The sequence below is a fragment of the Anthonomus grandis genome, chromosome 11 (assembly GCF_022605725.1).
Source record: "Anthonomus grandis grandis chromosome 11, icAntGran1.3, whole genome shotgun sequence".
Lineage (NCBI taxonomy): Eukaryota > Metazoa > Arthropoda > Insecta > Coleoptera > Curculionidae > Anthonomus > Anthonomus grandis.
In genome coordinates, this window is record NC_065556.1 from 11,269,948 (window position 1) to 11,289,959 (window position 20,012).

The 20,012-nt window shown below is 30.0% G+C and overlaps 1 protein-coding gene across 4 annotated transcripts in view; it reads left to right on the forward strand.

Annotated features, from left to right (window-relative positions):
• Positions 1–20,012, forward strand: part of LOC126742300 (slit homolog 1 protein) — a 651,615-nt gene that overhangs the window by 478,466 nt on the left and 153,137 nt on the right. For all 4 annotated transcript variants that reach the window (XM_050448936.1, XM_050448937.1, XM_050448938.1 and 1 more), the window contains one exon: positions 6,097–6,233. In XM_050448936.1, the coding sequence (XP_050304893.1) occupies positions 6,097–6,233 (137 nt within the window). The remainder of the gene's footprint in view (positions 1–6,096; positions 6,234–20,012) is intronic.

The window sequence follows — 20,012 nt, forward strand, 5'->3', positions numbered from 1 at the left end:
CTAAATTTTTTTTCTCCTCTTTAATTTTTTTTACATTTATGTTGCTAATCAAGTTGAAATAAGCATTACTTAGATTGTCAATGTCTTATTTTTATTAATCCTACTTAGGTGTTTTTTAATTTTAATCATTTCACCTAGGAGTCTCTTTTTATGATTTTGCTGTCTAGATATTTTTTTTTCAAAATTAAATCAAAATTTTAAAAATGCTCATTAAGAGCGGTTTTTGAATTACTCTTAATATTGAATTACTTTTAAGTACCTGCGGCTTTGTAATTCTTGTTCAAAAATTCTAGCTTTTAAATATATTGATGCTTGACCGATGTAAACACTATCGTATTCACAACATGGAATTTTATAAATTGCCATACTTTCTAAGTCCTCTTTTAACTTTATGTTTAATTTTAAAATGCGGTAGTGTTTTCATTCTTAAAAGCAATGTTAATATAATGGTCATTAAGTTTTCTTGCCATGTTTCCAGAGAGATTAATGACATAGGGTATTTTAAATATATTTGTTCTGCGGTTTTTATTTGTTTTTGAGCTGTTTCATTAGTTTTAAACAATATTTTATTAATTGACTTATTTGAATAGTCATTCTAAAAACAAAGTTTTTTTTATTTTAGGATATAGGGTAGTTTTAGTTTTCTACTTTTTCCATTTTTTATCATATAATTTTTTTATTTTTAAAAGATTAATTGGAATTTAAAAATCTTTCTGAGAATATTGGTTTTTGGTACCAATCTGTTTTTATTATATTTTGGTAATAAATGAAATGTCAGGGAAAGGGATTGAGTTGTTAAACTCTATTTCAATCGTGAATTGCAGTTTTAAATGTAAACTACTAAATGCGTTAAGAAGAACACCAATTTGGTCAGCGGGCACGCTAGTAATAATGTAATCGACATATTATCATTAGAAAAATGATATTGTTAAAAAATTCAGGAACACACTTTTATTGACAACGTCAAAAACTCTAACCTAACTCGCGTTGGCTGTTGTTTAAGTATTTCCAAGGTAAAAACTGACTAAATAACTAAAACTGAATAAAATGTCACGAAACGCGTCCTTTTTAAAGCCCGATGGAACAATTTCAAAATATTTTGAATTTTCGTCTTTGTTTTTGCCGAAAGGGAGCAATAATTTAATGAATACTGACAGTCAAAGCAAGCAAGTATATACATTCTAAAGAATATAAAATACAGGGATTTACAATAATACAACCTAAATAACCTAAATTGGGGCCAAAATGAACTCTCAAACAAGATGAACTACTTAAAAACTAGACACTTTTTCACAATAGTATTTTATAAGATTAATATATATATATATATATATATATATATATATATATATATATATATATATATATATATATATATATATATATATATATATATATATATATATATATATATATAAATTTGTAATATCATTTGGCGACAAATAATAATTTATAAAATATCTCATTCGCTCGATATATGAAAGTTTTTAAGTATCTCGGGTCCCCACATAAAAATCCAACAGTTTTAAGGCCGAGAGGACATACAATCTTAACTCTTCATCCAATTCGGCGATCTATAAACTTGACGTTTAAATAATTAAGTATGTACATTCTATGCATATTAAAATATAACAATAAATGCCTTTTATTGGATATATAACATTTTACAGTATTAATTTGTTAATTTTAATGCGAAATTGAGTGAAACAGGATAGCATCTTGCTATCGGTTCTTCCATTCAACTTAAGTAATCACAACAATATTACATTAGAGATCCACAAGACAAGTGCAGATTATGCTTCTGCATATTACTACATTGAGCTATCTGTATATAAAACTATCTACAATAAAAGTAAGAGAAAATTCATTAGAACCACAAAACCACCCATATTATTTCAGCTGCTGACTTTTTAATAATTTCACAAATTTTTAATGTATATGCACATTTTAAATGAACTTAGAGAACTAAGTGCCTAATTTCACCTTGAAAGTTATAATTTTAACTATTTGGTATAAATAAGAACATTTAAATATAACGGTGTTTAAGTTAAGGGGTGTTAGAGTTATCCTATTTTAGGTGTTAATATTATGAATATCTGAACGATATCTAATTTTATTGTATAAATAAGGCAGAATCTAAAACTGAATTATAATAAAAAATAATGAAGAGGTATGACTCGGACGTGTCTTCGGTTGTACATTATTATCCAGCCTGCATCCTTGAGTTTTTGCCTTATAGGGTTGCGTTTTTGTATACCATATATTAATCTGAGGCACGCATTTAGAAGTTTTTCTATTGGCTTCAGTATTTCTTAGGCATGGGTCAAACCAGCCAATAACACAGCATTTTTTTTGTTTTCTGATTGGGAACATTTCTATGTTGATATATATTTTTATTATTTATAAAACTTTTTTGGATAGCAGCACTTACATACTCTATAAAACACAGGTTCTGATCCATAACTAGTCCCAAACTTTTGTATTGCTCGACAAATGATATTGACTCATTCAAAGAAATTCTTGTTTTGTTTACCGCTAAAATTTCTTCTCGATTGCTTTCACTTGCAAATATCGAGATTTCTTAGCATCATTGGGATGTTTGATACATGCAATGAAAATAAAAGATGCCCAAGTATTGAACCTTGGAGCACACCTGAGCTAATTTTTAATAAACTTAAGCTTTTTCTATTGTAGGATCCAATCTGATATCTATTCTTTAGTTAATTGTCGACCAATCCGCATGCACCCTCTTGCATGACCACAAAAGATATTATTTTAATAGAAAGATCATGACTCAGAGCAACATATACTGTAATCAAGCATTATTAGCCAAGTAAGTTTATTTGAACCTACAGTTGACAAGATATCTTAATTCATATAAGCCAATGCTGACCAGCAGCTATGACCTGCTCCGAACCCTGATTTTGTAACTAGTAAAATACAACGTTTTTTAATATTTCATAAATACATAAGTTTTTTAATATTTTAGTGTAATTAAATTTCCATACCTTTCTTTGAAATCTTTGACAGAGTTGGAACTATGCTTATCAAGCGAAGATCGCTTAATATTCATCACTTGGGTTGGGTTTTTGGGAGAGGCCTTACTTTACCTTTTTTCCACAATGTGGGAAATATCGAATGCGTTAAACAATAATTTATTACGTGAGTAATATAAGGTAACAAGAAGGCCAGGCCTAATCTAATCATATTAATGTTGATTATCTCTCAAGTATGATGATTTGTCTTATTAAAACATAGCTTTCTCCCTAAAGTTAATTTCTATAAAATAAATTGGTCTCAGATAATCCTCATCAATAAGAGATATTGTGGCGTGAGAAAAGCATGTGAGGCATATAAGTAACTAACACTTAATTGTGTGAACGCGAGAGAGAATCGAGATATTTGAATGTTTAAAAATATACGCCCACGCGTTTAACGTTTAAGGATTTCGGCATAATAGGGACATACAATATAGTATCAATAATTTTAGCTCTTGCTACAATTGAGTAAAACTTCTAAAAATTTTAAGGAAATATTTACCGCCAAAAAAATTATTATTTTTAATATATCTATAATAGAAAAAACTAAGAAAATAAAAGTAGAAACTGTAGTATGAAACTGGTTGTGGCACGTCATTCCAAGCAACTCGAACTTTGTGGATTAGATGTGCCGGAGTTTGTCGCGGATGATACAAAGTAGTTAGTCTCCTCGCCATTATATCCCACACCTGTTTGATTTAAATCTTATGGACTTATGAACTTGGTGGCCACGGAAAAACAGTAACCTCCGCTTCTTGAAGAAAGTCCGTAGTATGACGAGCAATATAGGGACGTGCGTTGCGTAGTAAAGGGTGAGCTACCATAGGCAATAGCCTCCCAAACCATTACTCCAACAGTCTTGTCTAAATGCCTTCCAACAGCAAATCCAATATCACGCCGTTCTCGCGATTCGTCGCTAAAGATGACGTTATGCCATTCTACCTCCCAATGTAACCGTTCTCTGCTCCAGTTAAAACCTTGACGACAGTGGTCTGCAGTCAGATGAAACACTAACCGTGGACCACACGAAAAACATCCAAAGGCTCAAATGTGACTATAGAGTGTACGCATATTAATAGGTGTATAATATTAAACATAATATATTATAATAATATAGCTTTATTATATTATAATATTTTACATTCTTCTTCAAACCATTGGTCAGTGATCTGACGCGTAGTAGCAAAATGGTCTCGTAGTTATCTGAAGCGTTTATGTCAAATCTCTGTCAAAATCGATCAACAACTAAAAATATCTGCACTAATCAGCTCTCAGAAAGTGCTTTCTTTACGAAAATTGCAAGATAAAATTTTGTGAATGGTAAAACAAAACAAAGATAAAACGTTGTCTTTACCACAGCATGCTTTAAATATAGCCATTATATTGCCGAAAAATCAACTGGAAGAAATTATTCTTTCTGGGAGTCCACTTCTTCTCTCTTCTTCCACATCTAACGTCTAGATGACTAGAATAAAATGAATAATTATTTTCAATTTACGAATTATAATTTAAAATAACTTCAAAATCTAAAACATAACAACTAACATTAATATTCGGAAAGTTGCAAAAATTACATCAAATTCCCAATTTATTAGGAATATTAAAACGAATAAAAAACTCAATATTTTGTAAATTTTTAAAAACTTAGATGTTGGAATGTTTTGTAATACAATTAAAAAACCTATATTGGGCATATGAAAGTTTTTATTATTAAAAATTTGGCTAAAAATTTGAAAACCTGAAAATGAATTTAAAAAATATATAAATTTAGTCGTATATTTTTACATATAGTAGTCAATTTGCTATCAATTACTACTTCTCTAAGTTACCTATTAAATAAACCACAAGCATCATTTTTAACGCGTGAACTATTGCCGTCCGTTTGTGCAAATATTTCCTCATATGTAAAAAATTGCAAAAGTGTTCAAATTTTTCGAAAAATTGGGGCAGTACTTGCACAAAAGAAATTGAAAATTTTTCGTGATAACGAGAATTATATTAGTGGCGAAAAGTCAAAGCAAATTTTAATTACTATCAAACGTTAAAAAATTTCATATTCTAATAATTAGCATCATGTTACAGTCTCCTACAATATTAAGGTTTTTATTGTGATCAAGTAAATGGTCTAAGACTTCATTAATGATTAGAAAAAACACTCTTGGGTATCCATACTTAATATTCTTTTTTGTAGAAACTTTTCATTAATAAAAAATCTAAATCAAGGATATTCATATACAGGGTGTCCAAGACAAAACAAAAAAGTCTACTCTTAAAATCTTCAAAAATAAATTGCTTAGCCAAAAACAGCTAAATGCATCAATTTTAAAATTTATGTAGGCAACATAATTTAAACTTTTGAAGAATGTCAGCCGCGTTTATTCTTGAGAATAAACTGATGAAAAATAAAAATAGGGCTATGTGGAGAATAAAATTACTTTTAATTCAAGATATTATTTTACCCCTATTACCATTTTAAAAAATTGACATGGTGGCTCTGGAAGGTGAGGAGATAACATCAGAGAAACGAAATTTCTGTCAATAAATATCCCCCTCAATATTAAATGTGACTGTTTTTGGCTAAACAATTTATTTTTCAACATTTTCAGGGTTGATTGTTTTATCTCGGACATCCTGTATACGACTTAAGAAAGGAAACTTGGAGAGTTGAGTTAATTAAATATATATTGACATTCTGGGCAAATAAACAAACAGTCAACTTTTTAATATAAGGTGTTCTATCAGAAAAGGTTGTAATTACTCGCTAACGAAAATAGAAAGAAAAACATTAATTTAATCGAGCAGAAAGGTACCGAATAGCTTTTCGTGTTGTTTAAGTAAATTAAAGACGTTACTCTATTTAAACTCCCTTTAGAATACAGTTGTTAGGTTAAATTAGTTTTGAAACTGGCTTAAGGTAATTAAACAATCCTCGGTTAAACCGGACCTTAAAAGGTAAAACGGTCGCGTAAATGATAATTTTTGTTTAATTTCGTACTTACGCATACCTTTAATAATTAGGTATTTGGTAATTTATATTCAAAATGTTTATCTTTTACAGGAAGTTAAAGCGACTTAACCTGGGAGGCAACGGATTAACGGCTGTTCCCCAAAAATCTTTGGGTATACTTGATATGTTGAAGAAGCTTGAGATGCAAGAAAACCGAATCACCGAAATTAAGGAAGGAGATTTCGAAGGTAAGATTTTTTTTTAACAAACAAACTATATTTAAATATTTAATCGACATAGAAAAATTAAAATTATTATTTAAATTATTTTCACAAAACATATAAATATTTACCTAAAAATAATATTTATAATATTTAATATGAAATAAAAAAAAACTTTTCTAGAAATTAAGTAAGTTCTAGGATACTGTAGGATTGTACTTATCAAAAAAAAAACCATAATTTAGTATAGTATTTGTTAGAAACTTAAATTTAATATAATTTTCTGCAGAAAAGGACAATAAAAGGAGAGTGCCAACAATACGAAAGTTTTCTTGGTCCCCATAGTTAGCACCTCAATATTTTATAAATTTATTTAAATTTTTTATTATTAAACAAATATGGTTGAAAGGGTTTTAATGTAATATTTTAAAATATTTGTTATAAATAAAGTTAAAAAGTCATAAAAATTACAAAAAAATATTTCTGTAAGAATGTATAAGAATATAAGAATATAATAAAAACAGAGTCAGTACTAAATGAACTAAATTTGTATATTACATTTTTATCGTTGTGGTTATTTTTTATTTGCAATATATTAAAGTGGCAAATATTTAAAAAAAACTCAAACTTGTAAAGGGTGCTAACTTTAGGCAGGTTACTAACCGTAGATATCACTATAGTTGGCATAGGGTGCCAATAAATGAAAAACACATATTTTAACTACCCTATAGTTAACACTGTCTTTATATATAACTAGATATATAGTTCAACTAAATTAAAAGGAAATAAGATATATTTTAAAACCATTTACTAAAACCTTATAGTACATAAATCTCTATATTTAGACAGATAAGATTAGATAAAAAAAACAAAGAAATTCTAATGGTTCCTTACGAAAAATCGTAATTTCTTAATTTTTTTCACTACCTTGCAACATACACGTATGATTTGCTAGTCCCGGCCGCATATTCCTAAATAACCGTCAATCTATCCATTCGGCAATTCTGGAATTATTCCGACCTGAGTAACCTAAACAACCGATTATCGGGGCGACCTGCGTCTGGATAGTCGGTTGTGTACTGATACTTCCTATACATTAAAAATTTATACAAAAAAAGAAATTGTAGTAAGAAATAATAACCTATAAAATTAGTTATGCATTATGTGATTTAGGACATTTTCCTTTTACCATAATAAGTAATAGGTTCAGCAAATACCTACCGAAAGCTATTGCGGCAAAATATTATAAATTTAAGGCGAATTTAAATCAGTGACTAGGTCTTGACCACGCCTGACTACAATTATTTAGATCAAAAATATTGACGTCACGTGAAAATGTAGTCATGACTTTTTGTAAATATTTTTCAAGCTTGAAACATAATTTTGCTTTTCTTTTTAGGTTATTCTTTTTGTGAGTTTAAAACAACACAATTTTAAGAAATGAAGGCAACTGAATGGAGTTTATTGTCCATAGTCCTAATAAATTATAAATTAAGGCTCTAACTTATATGTGGTTTTCTCATAAAAATTACAAAAAAATCAATTCCCTTTTGTTTTTTTTAAACTGCTGATAAATTACTAAACAGGCTTGAAATCTGACCACCATCGTCAAAATTTCCGTTTAAATCATATTCAGCATAACCCTATTTTTATTACGTCAGCGAGTGAATACACTTGACCACATCATGAAAAAATTCGTTCGTTTTTAATCTAGGTATTTACGATGGTATTACTTTTTTTACAAGATGATAAGCAATATTTTAAGGTGTTAATAACTAGTGACTAAATCTTAATTTGCTCTTAATTTTCTGTCTGGTTATATGTCTAGGTATAGGGTCCCTTTATACATGATATGCTAATTATGATAATTGATGATTGATTTTTTTTACTTTTTTATGATGTAGTTAAAGCTATTAAATATTTCATGTTCCATTATTATTGATATCATTAAGGTGTTTTCTATTATACAGGGTGTTAAAAATTCGGGTGTATGCATGGAGATCTCGTAAACTGTAAGAGATACAAGGTCGATTAAGTTAGGACAAAGTTGCGCAGATTAATACCCAATAAAATGCAGTTTCACTTGTAGACAATAAAAAGTGGAAGTGAGAAAGTGTCATTAATTTTTAAATATCTTTTTAAATAAGCTCAGAAAACAGTAAAAACGATTTTACAAAAATTCAGTTTTCTTCAATTATTGCCGGAAGTATTCGGAATTTAAAAAATTTTTTAAAGTGCGTTTTATTGGGCATCCATTTGCACAACTTTGCCCCAATTTAATCTACCTCGCATCTCTTATAGTTTGCAAGATCCCCATGCATATAAAGTCCAGTTCAGAGATCTATTAGAATCTTTGATGTGTCGCAGATGCCGCACTAACTAATCCGTGCGCCTATGTCGTATTTATTGTCGCATGATATACATGTTTAAATAGCAAAATTTTATATTGTTTATCTATGAAATCATTTTAAATATACGTAAAACCCCATGTTTTATACTATTTTTTATTTTTCTTTCGAAAATGTCAATTTTCAGAAAGAAAATAATATCACAAAAAAATAATATCCAAAAATTGACCGCGGACTAAAATCCAAGCATCTTACGAAATATTTTAAACACTTTCAGCACTCACAGACTTGTCATTTTTTTTTAGCCAGTCTATTAAACATAGATAAAACACCTACGTTCTGGTGATTCCTACTTTAGGCTGTGCAAGTGATTGTGTATCTCTCTCTATCCCACTGATTATGAGAATTACGGGGCCGTACCGAAATAAATTTTTGGGCTGTTTTTGTATTACTTTCGACGTATTTTTAAAGAGATCTTTAAGGATGGGTCTATCGCCTTTAAAAGGTTTGTTGGATGGGTCTATCACCTTTAATACTTGGGAGGGGGGTCATGTGAGGTTTTTATTTGATGTGTTTTGCCGGTTTTGCTTTTTACACGTTTATGAAAGTGGAGAATTTAGAATTTGGCCTGTATTTGTCTAAGTTTTTTGCAGTTTTTACTGTGAGGCAGTGTGTTTTTTTTATTTGTGTTTGTGGATTTGTTTTGGCATTATACCTAAAGACCTTAAAATGTTTCGACCCTGGGAAAAAAGGCAGAAAAATTTGGCAAATGAAGAGAAAAGTGTTTGTGCGGGCTTATGGAGACCGTAGGTGCACAAAAAAGATAATAACATTTGTGGTGAAAACAATAAGAGTGATCTGGAGAGTGATTTATACTTACATAGTTCTGATAGATAATTTTCTAGTGTTGAGGAAGCAAAAAGAAGCAAGGAAAGTAGAAGCTACAGAGGAAAATCAAGCAATTTCAAAACGTAATTGTTAGTACAGACACCAAACAAATTTATCTAAATGTCTATAACAATCTAAGGAATGATCCTTAGTTCACAAATGATTGTAGTGCTTTGCAAAAAACAGCGTTTTTAACAGAGGTTCCCTATAGTACAATATGCCTGTAAAAAGAGGATTAAAGGCAGAATAAAAAGGAAAATTAAATATTATCTTGCTATCAACTATCCTGAATTTCTAACTTAATAAAACCAAACCCAAAAATCCCGAATAATAAAGTTTTAAATTCAAATAAATTACAAGGCCGGACCTGTGCAACTTTTCACGCTTGAGTGCCTGTGATTGAGGTCAGGCGTCTAACAAAATAGTACGTGAGCGCATGTAGTAAAATTTTACGAATCAAATGTATTAATTTTTTTTAAAATTTTTAAAACATTTATTTATTTAATAAAATGATTAAATATCGCTTAGAATATTACTTTATGACTCTTTCCACATAAAATTTTGCGATTTAAACATGCATGTCATGTGACAATACAAGCAACGCCGGCGCACGGACTATTCGCGGATAGTCCGTGAATCAAAGATTCTAATAGATCTCTGAACTGAACTATACCCGAATTTGTAACATCCTGTATAGTTTAAGGAAGATACTTTTATGATACCCACTTTATTATTCAAATTACGTAAGGTAAGCTCTATTTTATAATTTTATATAAAAAAACACCTAATAAACTTGCTAGTTGCTATGTAAATTATTAATTTTGATTGTGGCATAAATTTTTAAAAACTAAAATAAGAATGTTAAAATTATAATTTAAGTCAAATGATTCCTATTAAATATTCAAATATAACATGTTAATTTCAGAAATGGATTTAAGAATTTGAAGATTTAAGCAAAATAACATGAAGCATAAATGAAACATCTAAATGTACCGCTAGGTGTAGAAATATTTTTAAAAGACACTACTATTGCCATTTTTCTACAAGATGTTCAAAATCAGGAAAAAGTAAAAAGAAGAAATTCAGAAATTTAAGTTGTCCAGCTAGGTTAATAATTACAATTTATCGTTTCTTTGAGAAGTCCAAGGCTAAAATACCGGTTGATAAAGATTATCCATGCACAATTTTAACGGACAACACAATCATAGACACAATATAGTAGAAGCTCTTAGAGAACGAACTTTAGGTGTAGGGGTAAAACAAAAAATTATTAGTTTGTTAAAAGGCTACTCTGCTTCATCAGCATATCATACTTATTATATGGAAAAAGTGTCAGAACTGGATTCTAAATATAACGAGGTAATATTTGAGCGCAGAGTTTCCAACAAAAAAAGATGTGTCCAATATATAGGAAAAAATTTAAAGAACTTTATGGAAAACGTACTGGGCCTAACATGTTGCAACACTAGAAGAAATTTTGACCTCAGAAAAAGGGGTCATTTTTAAAATAGTACAAGTCCAAAATCAATATGCTGTCGTTATAAGCACAAAACTAATCCAAAGAGCAAAAAAAATATCACAGGCGTCCGAAATAATATTTGTAGATGCCCCTGCAAACTGGAATACTCAACATCACAAGGTCTATTTTTTCGTAACATAATCGAAGTCCATTGGCAACTATTATTAGCAACACTCAAAAATCAAATATTTTTGGAGCAGCTGTGGAAGCACTAATTAGTATTATTACTGTTAAATTGGAGCCATTAGTAATAATGACCGATAATGATCTGAGTGAAAGAAAAATTCTACAAAAATATTTTTCTACTTCAAAATTAGTGTTATGCGTATTTCATGTGCTGAGCGGAAGAATGTATTTTAGTGATTATATTATTTGTTTAAAGAACTGCTAATAAACCTTAAATAAATTTAAACCATAGCCAAAGTTAAAAACCATTTTATTCCTGTACGTTGTCTGTATAACCGACGTATGAGCAGCAGGTCCGGACGAATAGTCTGTTATTTAGCAGTCTCGCTTCGGCTGTACCCGAATGGCCGGATTGAGGGTTATTTAGGAATATGCGTCCCGGCCATGCTAAATCCAGCAAGAACTATTTTATTAGTGTCTAGGAAATAAGTAAGGTTGCTGCATTAAAAAATATTAATTCATAGGCTCAAATATTTTTCAAGAACCTTATAAATTACAAAAACGATGGGGTAGGTGCCAACATTAGGGCCGTTTACCCTACTTATCTGTTTCGGATATTGGCATTCATATTGGCAAGAACTTACTACAGTAAAAGCTTTTGTAGCAGCTGGAAATGGTTCAACTGAGCATTTTCCAAACTGAGTCCGTAGGTTTCGCGGCCATGGTGTTCTTCTTCCGGGTCCTCTTTTACCCAATAATTATCCTTTTCTTGTATTAATGTTTTAAATAGCGAGTATCGATTATTATTGCTCATATATAACTCTTAGATCTTTTTTTATTCTTCTTACACTTCTATGTAATGTGAGCTGTCCATCGTATTCTGAGCATTCTACGATACAGCCATATCTCAAATATTTCCAGATTTTAAGTGGTGGCTTTTCTGAATGTCTAGAATTCTACGCCATACAATAAAACAGAAGAGACATATCATCATAAGTGCTTTACTTTAGTTTTAAGAGATATGTTGTAACTTTTGAAGATGGCACTGATTTTGTGAAGTAACTTCCTTACTTTTCCTACACGATATTTATTTCTTGTGTACTTCTCCATTGTTCATCTATGATGTCTCCATGGTAGCAATATTGTTAAACACGTTCAGTTTAAGTTCCGTCGGCATATAGGTGATATCCATTTATATCTCTTTCGCTGATACTTATTCTTTTCCTTTTCTTTACGTTGATATTAAGACCATATTGTTTATTGTATTTTCCGATATGGACCATTAACGTTTGCAGTGCTTTCAAGCTATCTGCTTTCACCATGGTATTGTCGGTGCATTAATTATGATTCAGTTTGACTCCGTTTAAAAGTATCTCTTCTTCAAGTCCGTTTATGGCTTCGTTGAATTTTTTTTCGAAATATAAGTTGAATATCAAAAAGCGGTGAGAGGACACATCCCTGTCTGAACTAATGTTGTATTTTCATTTGTTTCGTTCACCTCCGCCAAGTCTTTAGCATAATGTTTGATTCCAATAAAGATTTGAAATTATTTTAATATAGTCATTATCGTCCAAGTCGGCCTCTTTTAAAAGAGTGATTATTTTATTACGTTAAATGCGATTAAATACTTTTCTATAATCGATTAGACATACACAGTTGATGTCTCTGCATCTTCTAAACTCCAAAGATTGCCTTTCTGGTTTCGACTGCATTTATAAAACCAAATTAGTTTTCTGATATCTGCTCTTCGTATTTGCTGTAATTTCTCCTGTAAATGATTTTAGAGTCATTATACTGATAATCTGATATTCCTTGAACTTCTTTGCTCCAGATTTTTTGAGCAAAGCTATGAATTCTAATTGCAGCTATTTTTTTGGGATATTTCCAGTTTTGTAGATTCTGTTCAAGATGTCGGTAATCCAAGATATTTCTTCGTCATCCAGCAGCTTCAGAAACTCAGCCTTTATGTTATCTGTTCCGACTGCTTTTTTGTTTTCCATTTGTTTTGATTGCTACTTCTAGCTCGTGGATTAGTATGGGTGGGCCTGTAGCTTCTTCCGACAGCGAGTACATAACCTCCGGTCTTTGATCCTTAAAAAGAATTTCTAGGTATGACTTTTACCTCTTTTTCAGATCATGTTTGTCAATGGTAATTTTTCTATTTGTGTCTACGATTTTTATAACTTGTTGCTTTTTAAAGGTTCCAGTTGCTTCTTTTATTTTTTTTTGTTAAGATTAAATCTGTCGTATCTGCCTTGAAGTATTTTACTATTTCTGCATATCTTTTTTTTTGGCTTCTCTATGTGTGTGTGTCTCTTGATCTTTTTGTACTCTTAGGATAACGAGAACCGCAAAATATACAACGTTGAGTCTATTGAAGTGCAGTTTAAAATTTTAAAAAATTATTCATTCCGGCATAATCAAAAAATAAACAACAAAATCGTTTATTTGTCAAAAGAAAAAAAAAAGAACATATTCTATGACAAAAGAAGGCAGCATAAAAAAAGGACCGTTCATTGATTATAAAAAAAGCGTTATACATGCTCCTTATATTAAGGAAATCATATGTGAACTATCCTACACATAAGAAACAAAACAGGTAAATAATTCTAAATAAAAACTAACCTAAAAGAAGAATCAATGCATGGCAGATGCAAGCACAATTATTAGTATTTATTTTATAAAAGAATTTAAAACGATTACAAGAAATATAATGTTAAGTTATGAAAAAAAAAACAAAAAATTAGCAACTAAAACTTGAGAAGCAGAAGCGAAGGGCAACAGTAAGGGTAACCTCGCCGTGGGAAAAGCGAAGAAAAAAAAGAATATTATAATATAATATGATATGATGCTGTCAGCATGTCGTGTTATTAACGACATGCATGATTCTACTAAGCCTGAGAACCTTGTTCATAGAGTAACTTTAATCTGACATGCTTTGAGAAATCTCTCCTACTACGTGTTTTGATCTGTTCCGGCAGTTGGTTTCACAAGTGCGCAATAACAAAAGAGAATGAACGTTGAAGTGATGACGCATGATGCTGAGGAATTAAAAATTTATGAATAAACCTAGTGCTGTGAATATGACTGGCAGATCTTAAAATATTTCTTAAATAGGGAGGCTTATTATTATTTATAATGCGGCAAATAATTATTGTGTCACCATAATCAAAAAGAGGCAGAACTAAAGTGTCACACAACAGATACTTTTGTTCTGTCGTGAATATACGATTTATAGAGAAAATATATTTTTTCAGCTGCCTATTTCAAACGCAAATAGGCAGCTTTTAAATTTATTTTAAAACGAGGCTCAAAAGTAAGGGCATTATCTTTAATAATACCGAGATTTTTTGCTTGGTTAACAACTGGAATTTTAATACCTGAAACGCTTATATTTAAATTATGTTCAACATCTCTTCTGATGTTTTTACTTCCTAGCATTTAAATTTGAATTGAATTTAATTTAAGATTGTGGTCTCTTGCAAAGATTCCAATGCTTTTTACATCAGATATAAGCGAGTTTTGTGTCGTTTGAATATTTTCCTTATTTATTGGGGTATAGATTTGCCAATCGTCAGCATATTGTTGTAAAGTGGCATGTTTGACTACCAATATATATTGAGATATAATATATATATAACCATATATATATATATATATATATATATATATATATATATATATATATATATAATATATATATAATATATATATATATTATATATAATATAGATATAATATATATATAATATATATATAACCCAATATAGATTGAGAATAATAAAGGTGAAATGACTGAGCCCTATGGCACCCCGCAAGAGATAGCCTGAAGCTGTTAGTTGAGTACCTCGTGATGCCCACACCTCCGGGAATGGCTACTTGATACTCTCCACTGTTAAAATATTTTTTTAAAAAATTGTACACTATTCACTAAGAGGCCATAATAATGCAATTTCGCTAGTAGCAAAATGTAATTTACCGTGTCAAAGGCCTTACTAAGGACGAATAGTGCCATGCAGGTGCCAGATTTCTGTTCCTCACTTAACCGAACATCATTTAATATTTTCTTAAGAGAAGTACTTGTGATGTACCCCAGGCGAAATCCTGATTGGCATTCCGGTAGAATCTGATAGAGTTTTCCAAAATGACCAAGCTCAATATAAATGTGTTTTTTAATTATTTTCGACATAGCAGGTAAAATACTAATTGGTCTGAGATCCTTTAGTTCTATGGGATTTTTAACTTTTAAAATTAGTTTGGTTATGGCTCTTTTTCCAAATTGTGGCAAAGCTGTTATCAACAATACATGAATTTAAAATATTTAGCAGCGAATTTAAGCAAAAAGGCATGCAAAACTTTACATCTCTCATAGATATACCATCCGTGCCGGTTGTGAAGGATGTAGAGTTAGGCCTATTGGAGTGACTCAAAAAGAAACCATTATTCAACTTGCCAGCAGTTACTCAAAATTCTTTTCCTCTTTGTTGATTAGGAGTGGATGACTTTTTTATCCAATAATTATAATGAAAACGATTTTTTTTTAATTTCTTGATTTTAATAGCCTACAAAATATTTTTACTTTAATTTAATTTATAAAGTTAGCTTAATGCTGGTGTTAATACAAGTTTGTAATCTTAGTAAATATAGTATATTTTGACTTGACTTTGACTTGACTTGATATATTCAACAATTATTTCTGGCACTTTCCATACATCAGAAAAAGTGAGATTGGTAACACATTCTTACATATAAATAATATGTTACTCATCAAGGCGCCAATATTCATTGATAACACTATTGTATACTCCAATGAATTTTAAATAGTGATCTCAATTTTAAATTGCATTTATGCAAAAAAAGGCAAAATAAGAAAATATCATGATCAAAAAATCAGAAACAATGATCTTTTAAATACAAAAACCTCATTTATTTTTCTCAAAACATAAAATTGACCAAAAAACACAAAGTTATTAAAGCCAACTAGGGTTTCCACCATCATCAAGCGATGCGTGGAAATTGGTCTACAACAATAATTACATACTTCTTCTACCTATGTAAATTTTAATTATTTTGCGAAATTTGGTTCTTACCATAATCAAATTTGGTTGTTTTTATTAAATCATTTATATAATTTCTAAACTGTTTGTACTAATTATTTCGTGATGCTCTAAAGTTTTTAGCCAACTTTTTTTCAGTTTGTCCCTCTTACGAATATTGTAATTAGTAGATCCGTGGATATTCATTCTTTTATTTTTTCAGCTCAATTAATACAAAGACTGAGTCAAAAATTTAAAAAAAAAAATGGTTCGAGCTATTCCACCAATAAAGTGGACATTTTTTTTAAGGTGGCTTTAAAAAAACTTTTCACGTGTTTAATTTTTTTTTAAAGACAAATGCATTACCTACCAATAAATAAAAAAAAATTTAAATCGACCTACTATTCTTTGTGAATTTAAAAAAAAGGTCGATTTTCAAAAAACTTCAATAATTTGTACAATAATATATTATAATAAATCATATATTATAATTAAAAGGTATAATACACTATTAAATATATTAATAGTATTATGGAAATGTAAATAAGTTAATTATTTTCCTAGTTTTTGTACTATTTTGTTCGTATTCTATACTTAAAATTAATTCGTAGGGTTTATTAGGGCTCTATTTACGTTTGGTTTAATATTTTCATCTATAGTGTTTAGTCTTTTAGTAGTTTATCTTGTTTTAGACTCCCATTTTGGCAATTTATTTAGCTTATATTATTGTAAATCCCTGTATTTTAAATATTCAAAAATTTGTATACTTGCTTGCTTTGACTTTTAGTGTTCTCCTGAAATTATTGGTCTCTATTGACAAAAATAATGAAGAAAATTTTAAATATTTCGAACTTGTTCCATCGGGCTTTAAAAAGGACGTACCTCTAGATATTTTATTCACTTTTAATTTTTTAGTCAGTTTTTACCTTAGAAACAATTAAATGACAGTCAACGCAAGTTAAGTTGAATGAAATTCGTTATAATATTTAAATTTTTTTAAGATAATAAAAGATATAAAAATATTGTAAGTATCTAAAAATAAGAACGTTTTAAAATATTAGCTATTTTTATGTACTCGTAACTTGATTAATGATCCAAGTAATATAGCTCCTCATCACTAATGGAAATATAATTGAGAAGTATGGGAGCAAACAATGTATTTATCTATAAATTATTAAGTAACTTTATTCAATATTTTGAACTTTTAAGTAAAATAAACTTCAATATTCCACCGCGAAGACTAAGATCTCTAAGATAAATTTTTATGCTACAAATTATGACTAATAAAAACTTATCAGTTTTATAGCACCTTAGGATTTTCAAATACACCCTGTGATATAGCGTCTTTCAGGTTAATTTTAAATCGATTTGAAACTATGATTTATAAACTTAAAAATTATTTCCTTAGGACTTCTAAAATGTATCTCATTCTAGAGTATAATATAATATTAATAAATAAGTTAAATAATTATATTCAAAAAAATTATATTGTTACTATAATGCTGTAATAAGGCGATCCCGTCTATTCATTAAATAAATATAAAAAATTAAAAACTTAGTGGTCAAAATAAATAATGAGTTGATATAATCTCTGTCCTTAATATTATTATATTATTTATTTTAGTTAGGTACTTCTTTATAGTCGTTATGCTTATTACTCTGATTTTCCTCTATTTTGTCGCTAAAACGTCCGTATTTGTGTCACACCTAGCATTTTTCTGTCACAAATTTCATCACCTTATAACAACAAATAACGATAATATAACAAACAACAACAACAATAAAACCAATTAATAAAATCGGAAAAGCAACAAAAAAGAAAGTCGTGCAAACATGTACCACGATCAATAAATGCGGACGCGCCGCGCCAATTTAATTATTGTTGTAGACCAATTTCCACGCATCGCTTGATGATGGTGGAAACCCTAGTTGGCTTTAATAACTTTGTGTTTTTTGGTCAATTTTATGTTTTGAGAAAAATAAATGAGGTTTTTGTATTTAAAAGATCATTGTTTCTGATTTCTTGATCATGATATTTTCTTATTTTGCCTTTTTTTGCAAAAATATTAAAGTTAAAAGAATATGAAACCATTGAGAATGCAACACAAAGGTTGAGAGGAAGGTTGAGGCAAGCATAGTGAATAGCAATGGCCAGAAATTTACATCAAATAAAGAGAAGGTCAACTACTGCAATAATTACTTCACAAATATTAGAAATAGAATGAAGGAAAAAATAAAGCTCCGAAAGAAACACATTGGTATTACTGATATCCTAGAATTATCGAATAATTTAATATTTTTAATACCGGTAAACATAAATGAAATAATTTAACATATTTCGACACAACAAATAACTGCATAGTAGAGCCTTTGAGCCATACTTTGAAAGAAGAAAGAAATAAAGAAAATGTGCTATATTACGTAAGAATAATATTGTGTCTACAAGCATAAAAAAATCATCCTACCATCCTACAAGCTAAAAAAAACCAAAAAAAAATACAATTTCAAAAATTGACAAAACAATGAACAAAATTAAACACAAGAAGACAACACTTTTTGAACATACTTGAATTAAAGATAACTAAATAAAACAATCAATTACTAAATAAAGGTAAACTTGTTGACAAAACTAGAGAAGAAAAAAGGAAAAAAAAAAGTTTTCAACATGTTCAAGGTTAAAACCTATTATTAAAAAAGTCATCCAGGTTATAAGATGCCTTAGCCAATAAAAGCGTCTTTAATTCTCTTTTAAATTTCTTAACATCCGATATATGTCTAACACATAGAGGAACATGATTGTAAATTTTTTTACTTATGTAAATTAATGAGTTTTTGGTAAGGGAAGATGTAGGAATAGGCAGGGGAACATCATTTACACGACGAGTCAAATGGCCAGTGTCAGAGGGTAGTTTGGGAATTTTGTGAATAAGAGCAGCTGTTTCTAAGATAAAGAGTGAAAAAAGAGTGAAGATTTTTCAGAAAGAAGAGGGGTTTGCAAGAATCTCTTAACTTAGCAGAACACAGGTATCTAACTGCTTTTCTTGAATAACAAAGACAATGCTAAGTAGTCCCTTTTTGGTTAAACCCCAAAAAGGCAAGCTATACCGAATATGAGATTCAATAAGTGAAAAGTCCACTGAACGTGCAACCACCCCACCCAGCTCTTGTTTTGCCATTCTTACTGCAAAACATCCAGAAGAGAATTTCCCAGCTAAATGTAAAATATGGTCTTCAAACCGAAGGCGACCATCAATGGTAATTCCTAGGAATTTGCAGCACTCTTTATTCTGCAAGAGGGAATTTTCTTCAAACATCAGACCCTGAACATCGCACTTAAACCCCATAATAGACGTCTTTCTTACATTAAACACGAGCCTGTTAGAAGCACACCACCCTGATAAAATCTAAAGTTCTTCAAGGATACAAGTCTTAATATAATCAGAATTTTCATGGCTCCATAGTATGGTGGTATCATCAGCAAACTGAACCACCTTGCCCTGCAGTTTCAATGAACTCAAGACATCCACATACAGTAAAAATAACAGTGGTCCCAACACTGAACCCTGGGGAACGCCGCATTTTAGGGATCTAGAAGCAGACAAACGTCCAGACATTGTAACCTTCTGAGTACGATTTGATAGATAGGACTTAAGCCATCGCAACGCTACGCTCCTAAAAACATATTTATCGAGCTTAGATAACAGTATTCCATGATCCACACAGTCAAATACTTTGGATAGATCACAAAACACTGCCGCCGATGACTCTCCAGAATTCAAGGACACATAGACGCTCTCCAAAAAGCTAAAAACAGCATCATGAGTCCCTTTACCGGCTTAAAATCCAAACTGATTTGCAGACAAAATGCCATTATGATGTAAAAAGGACA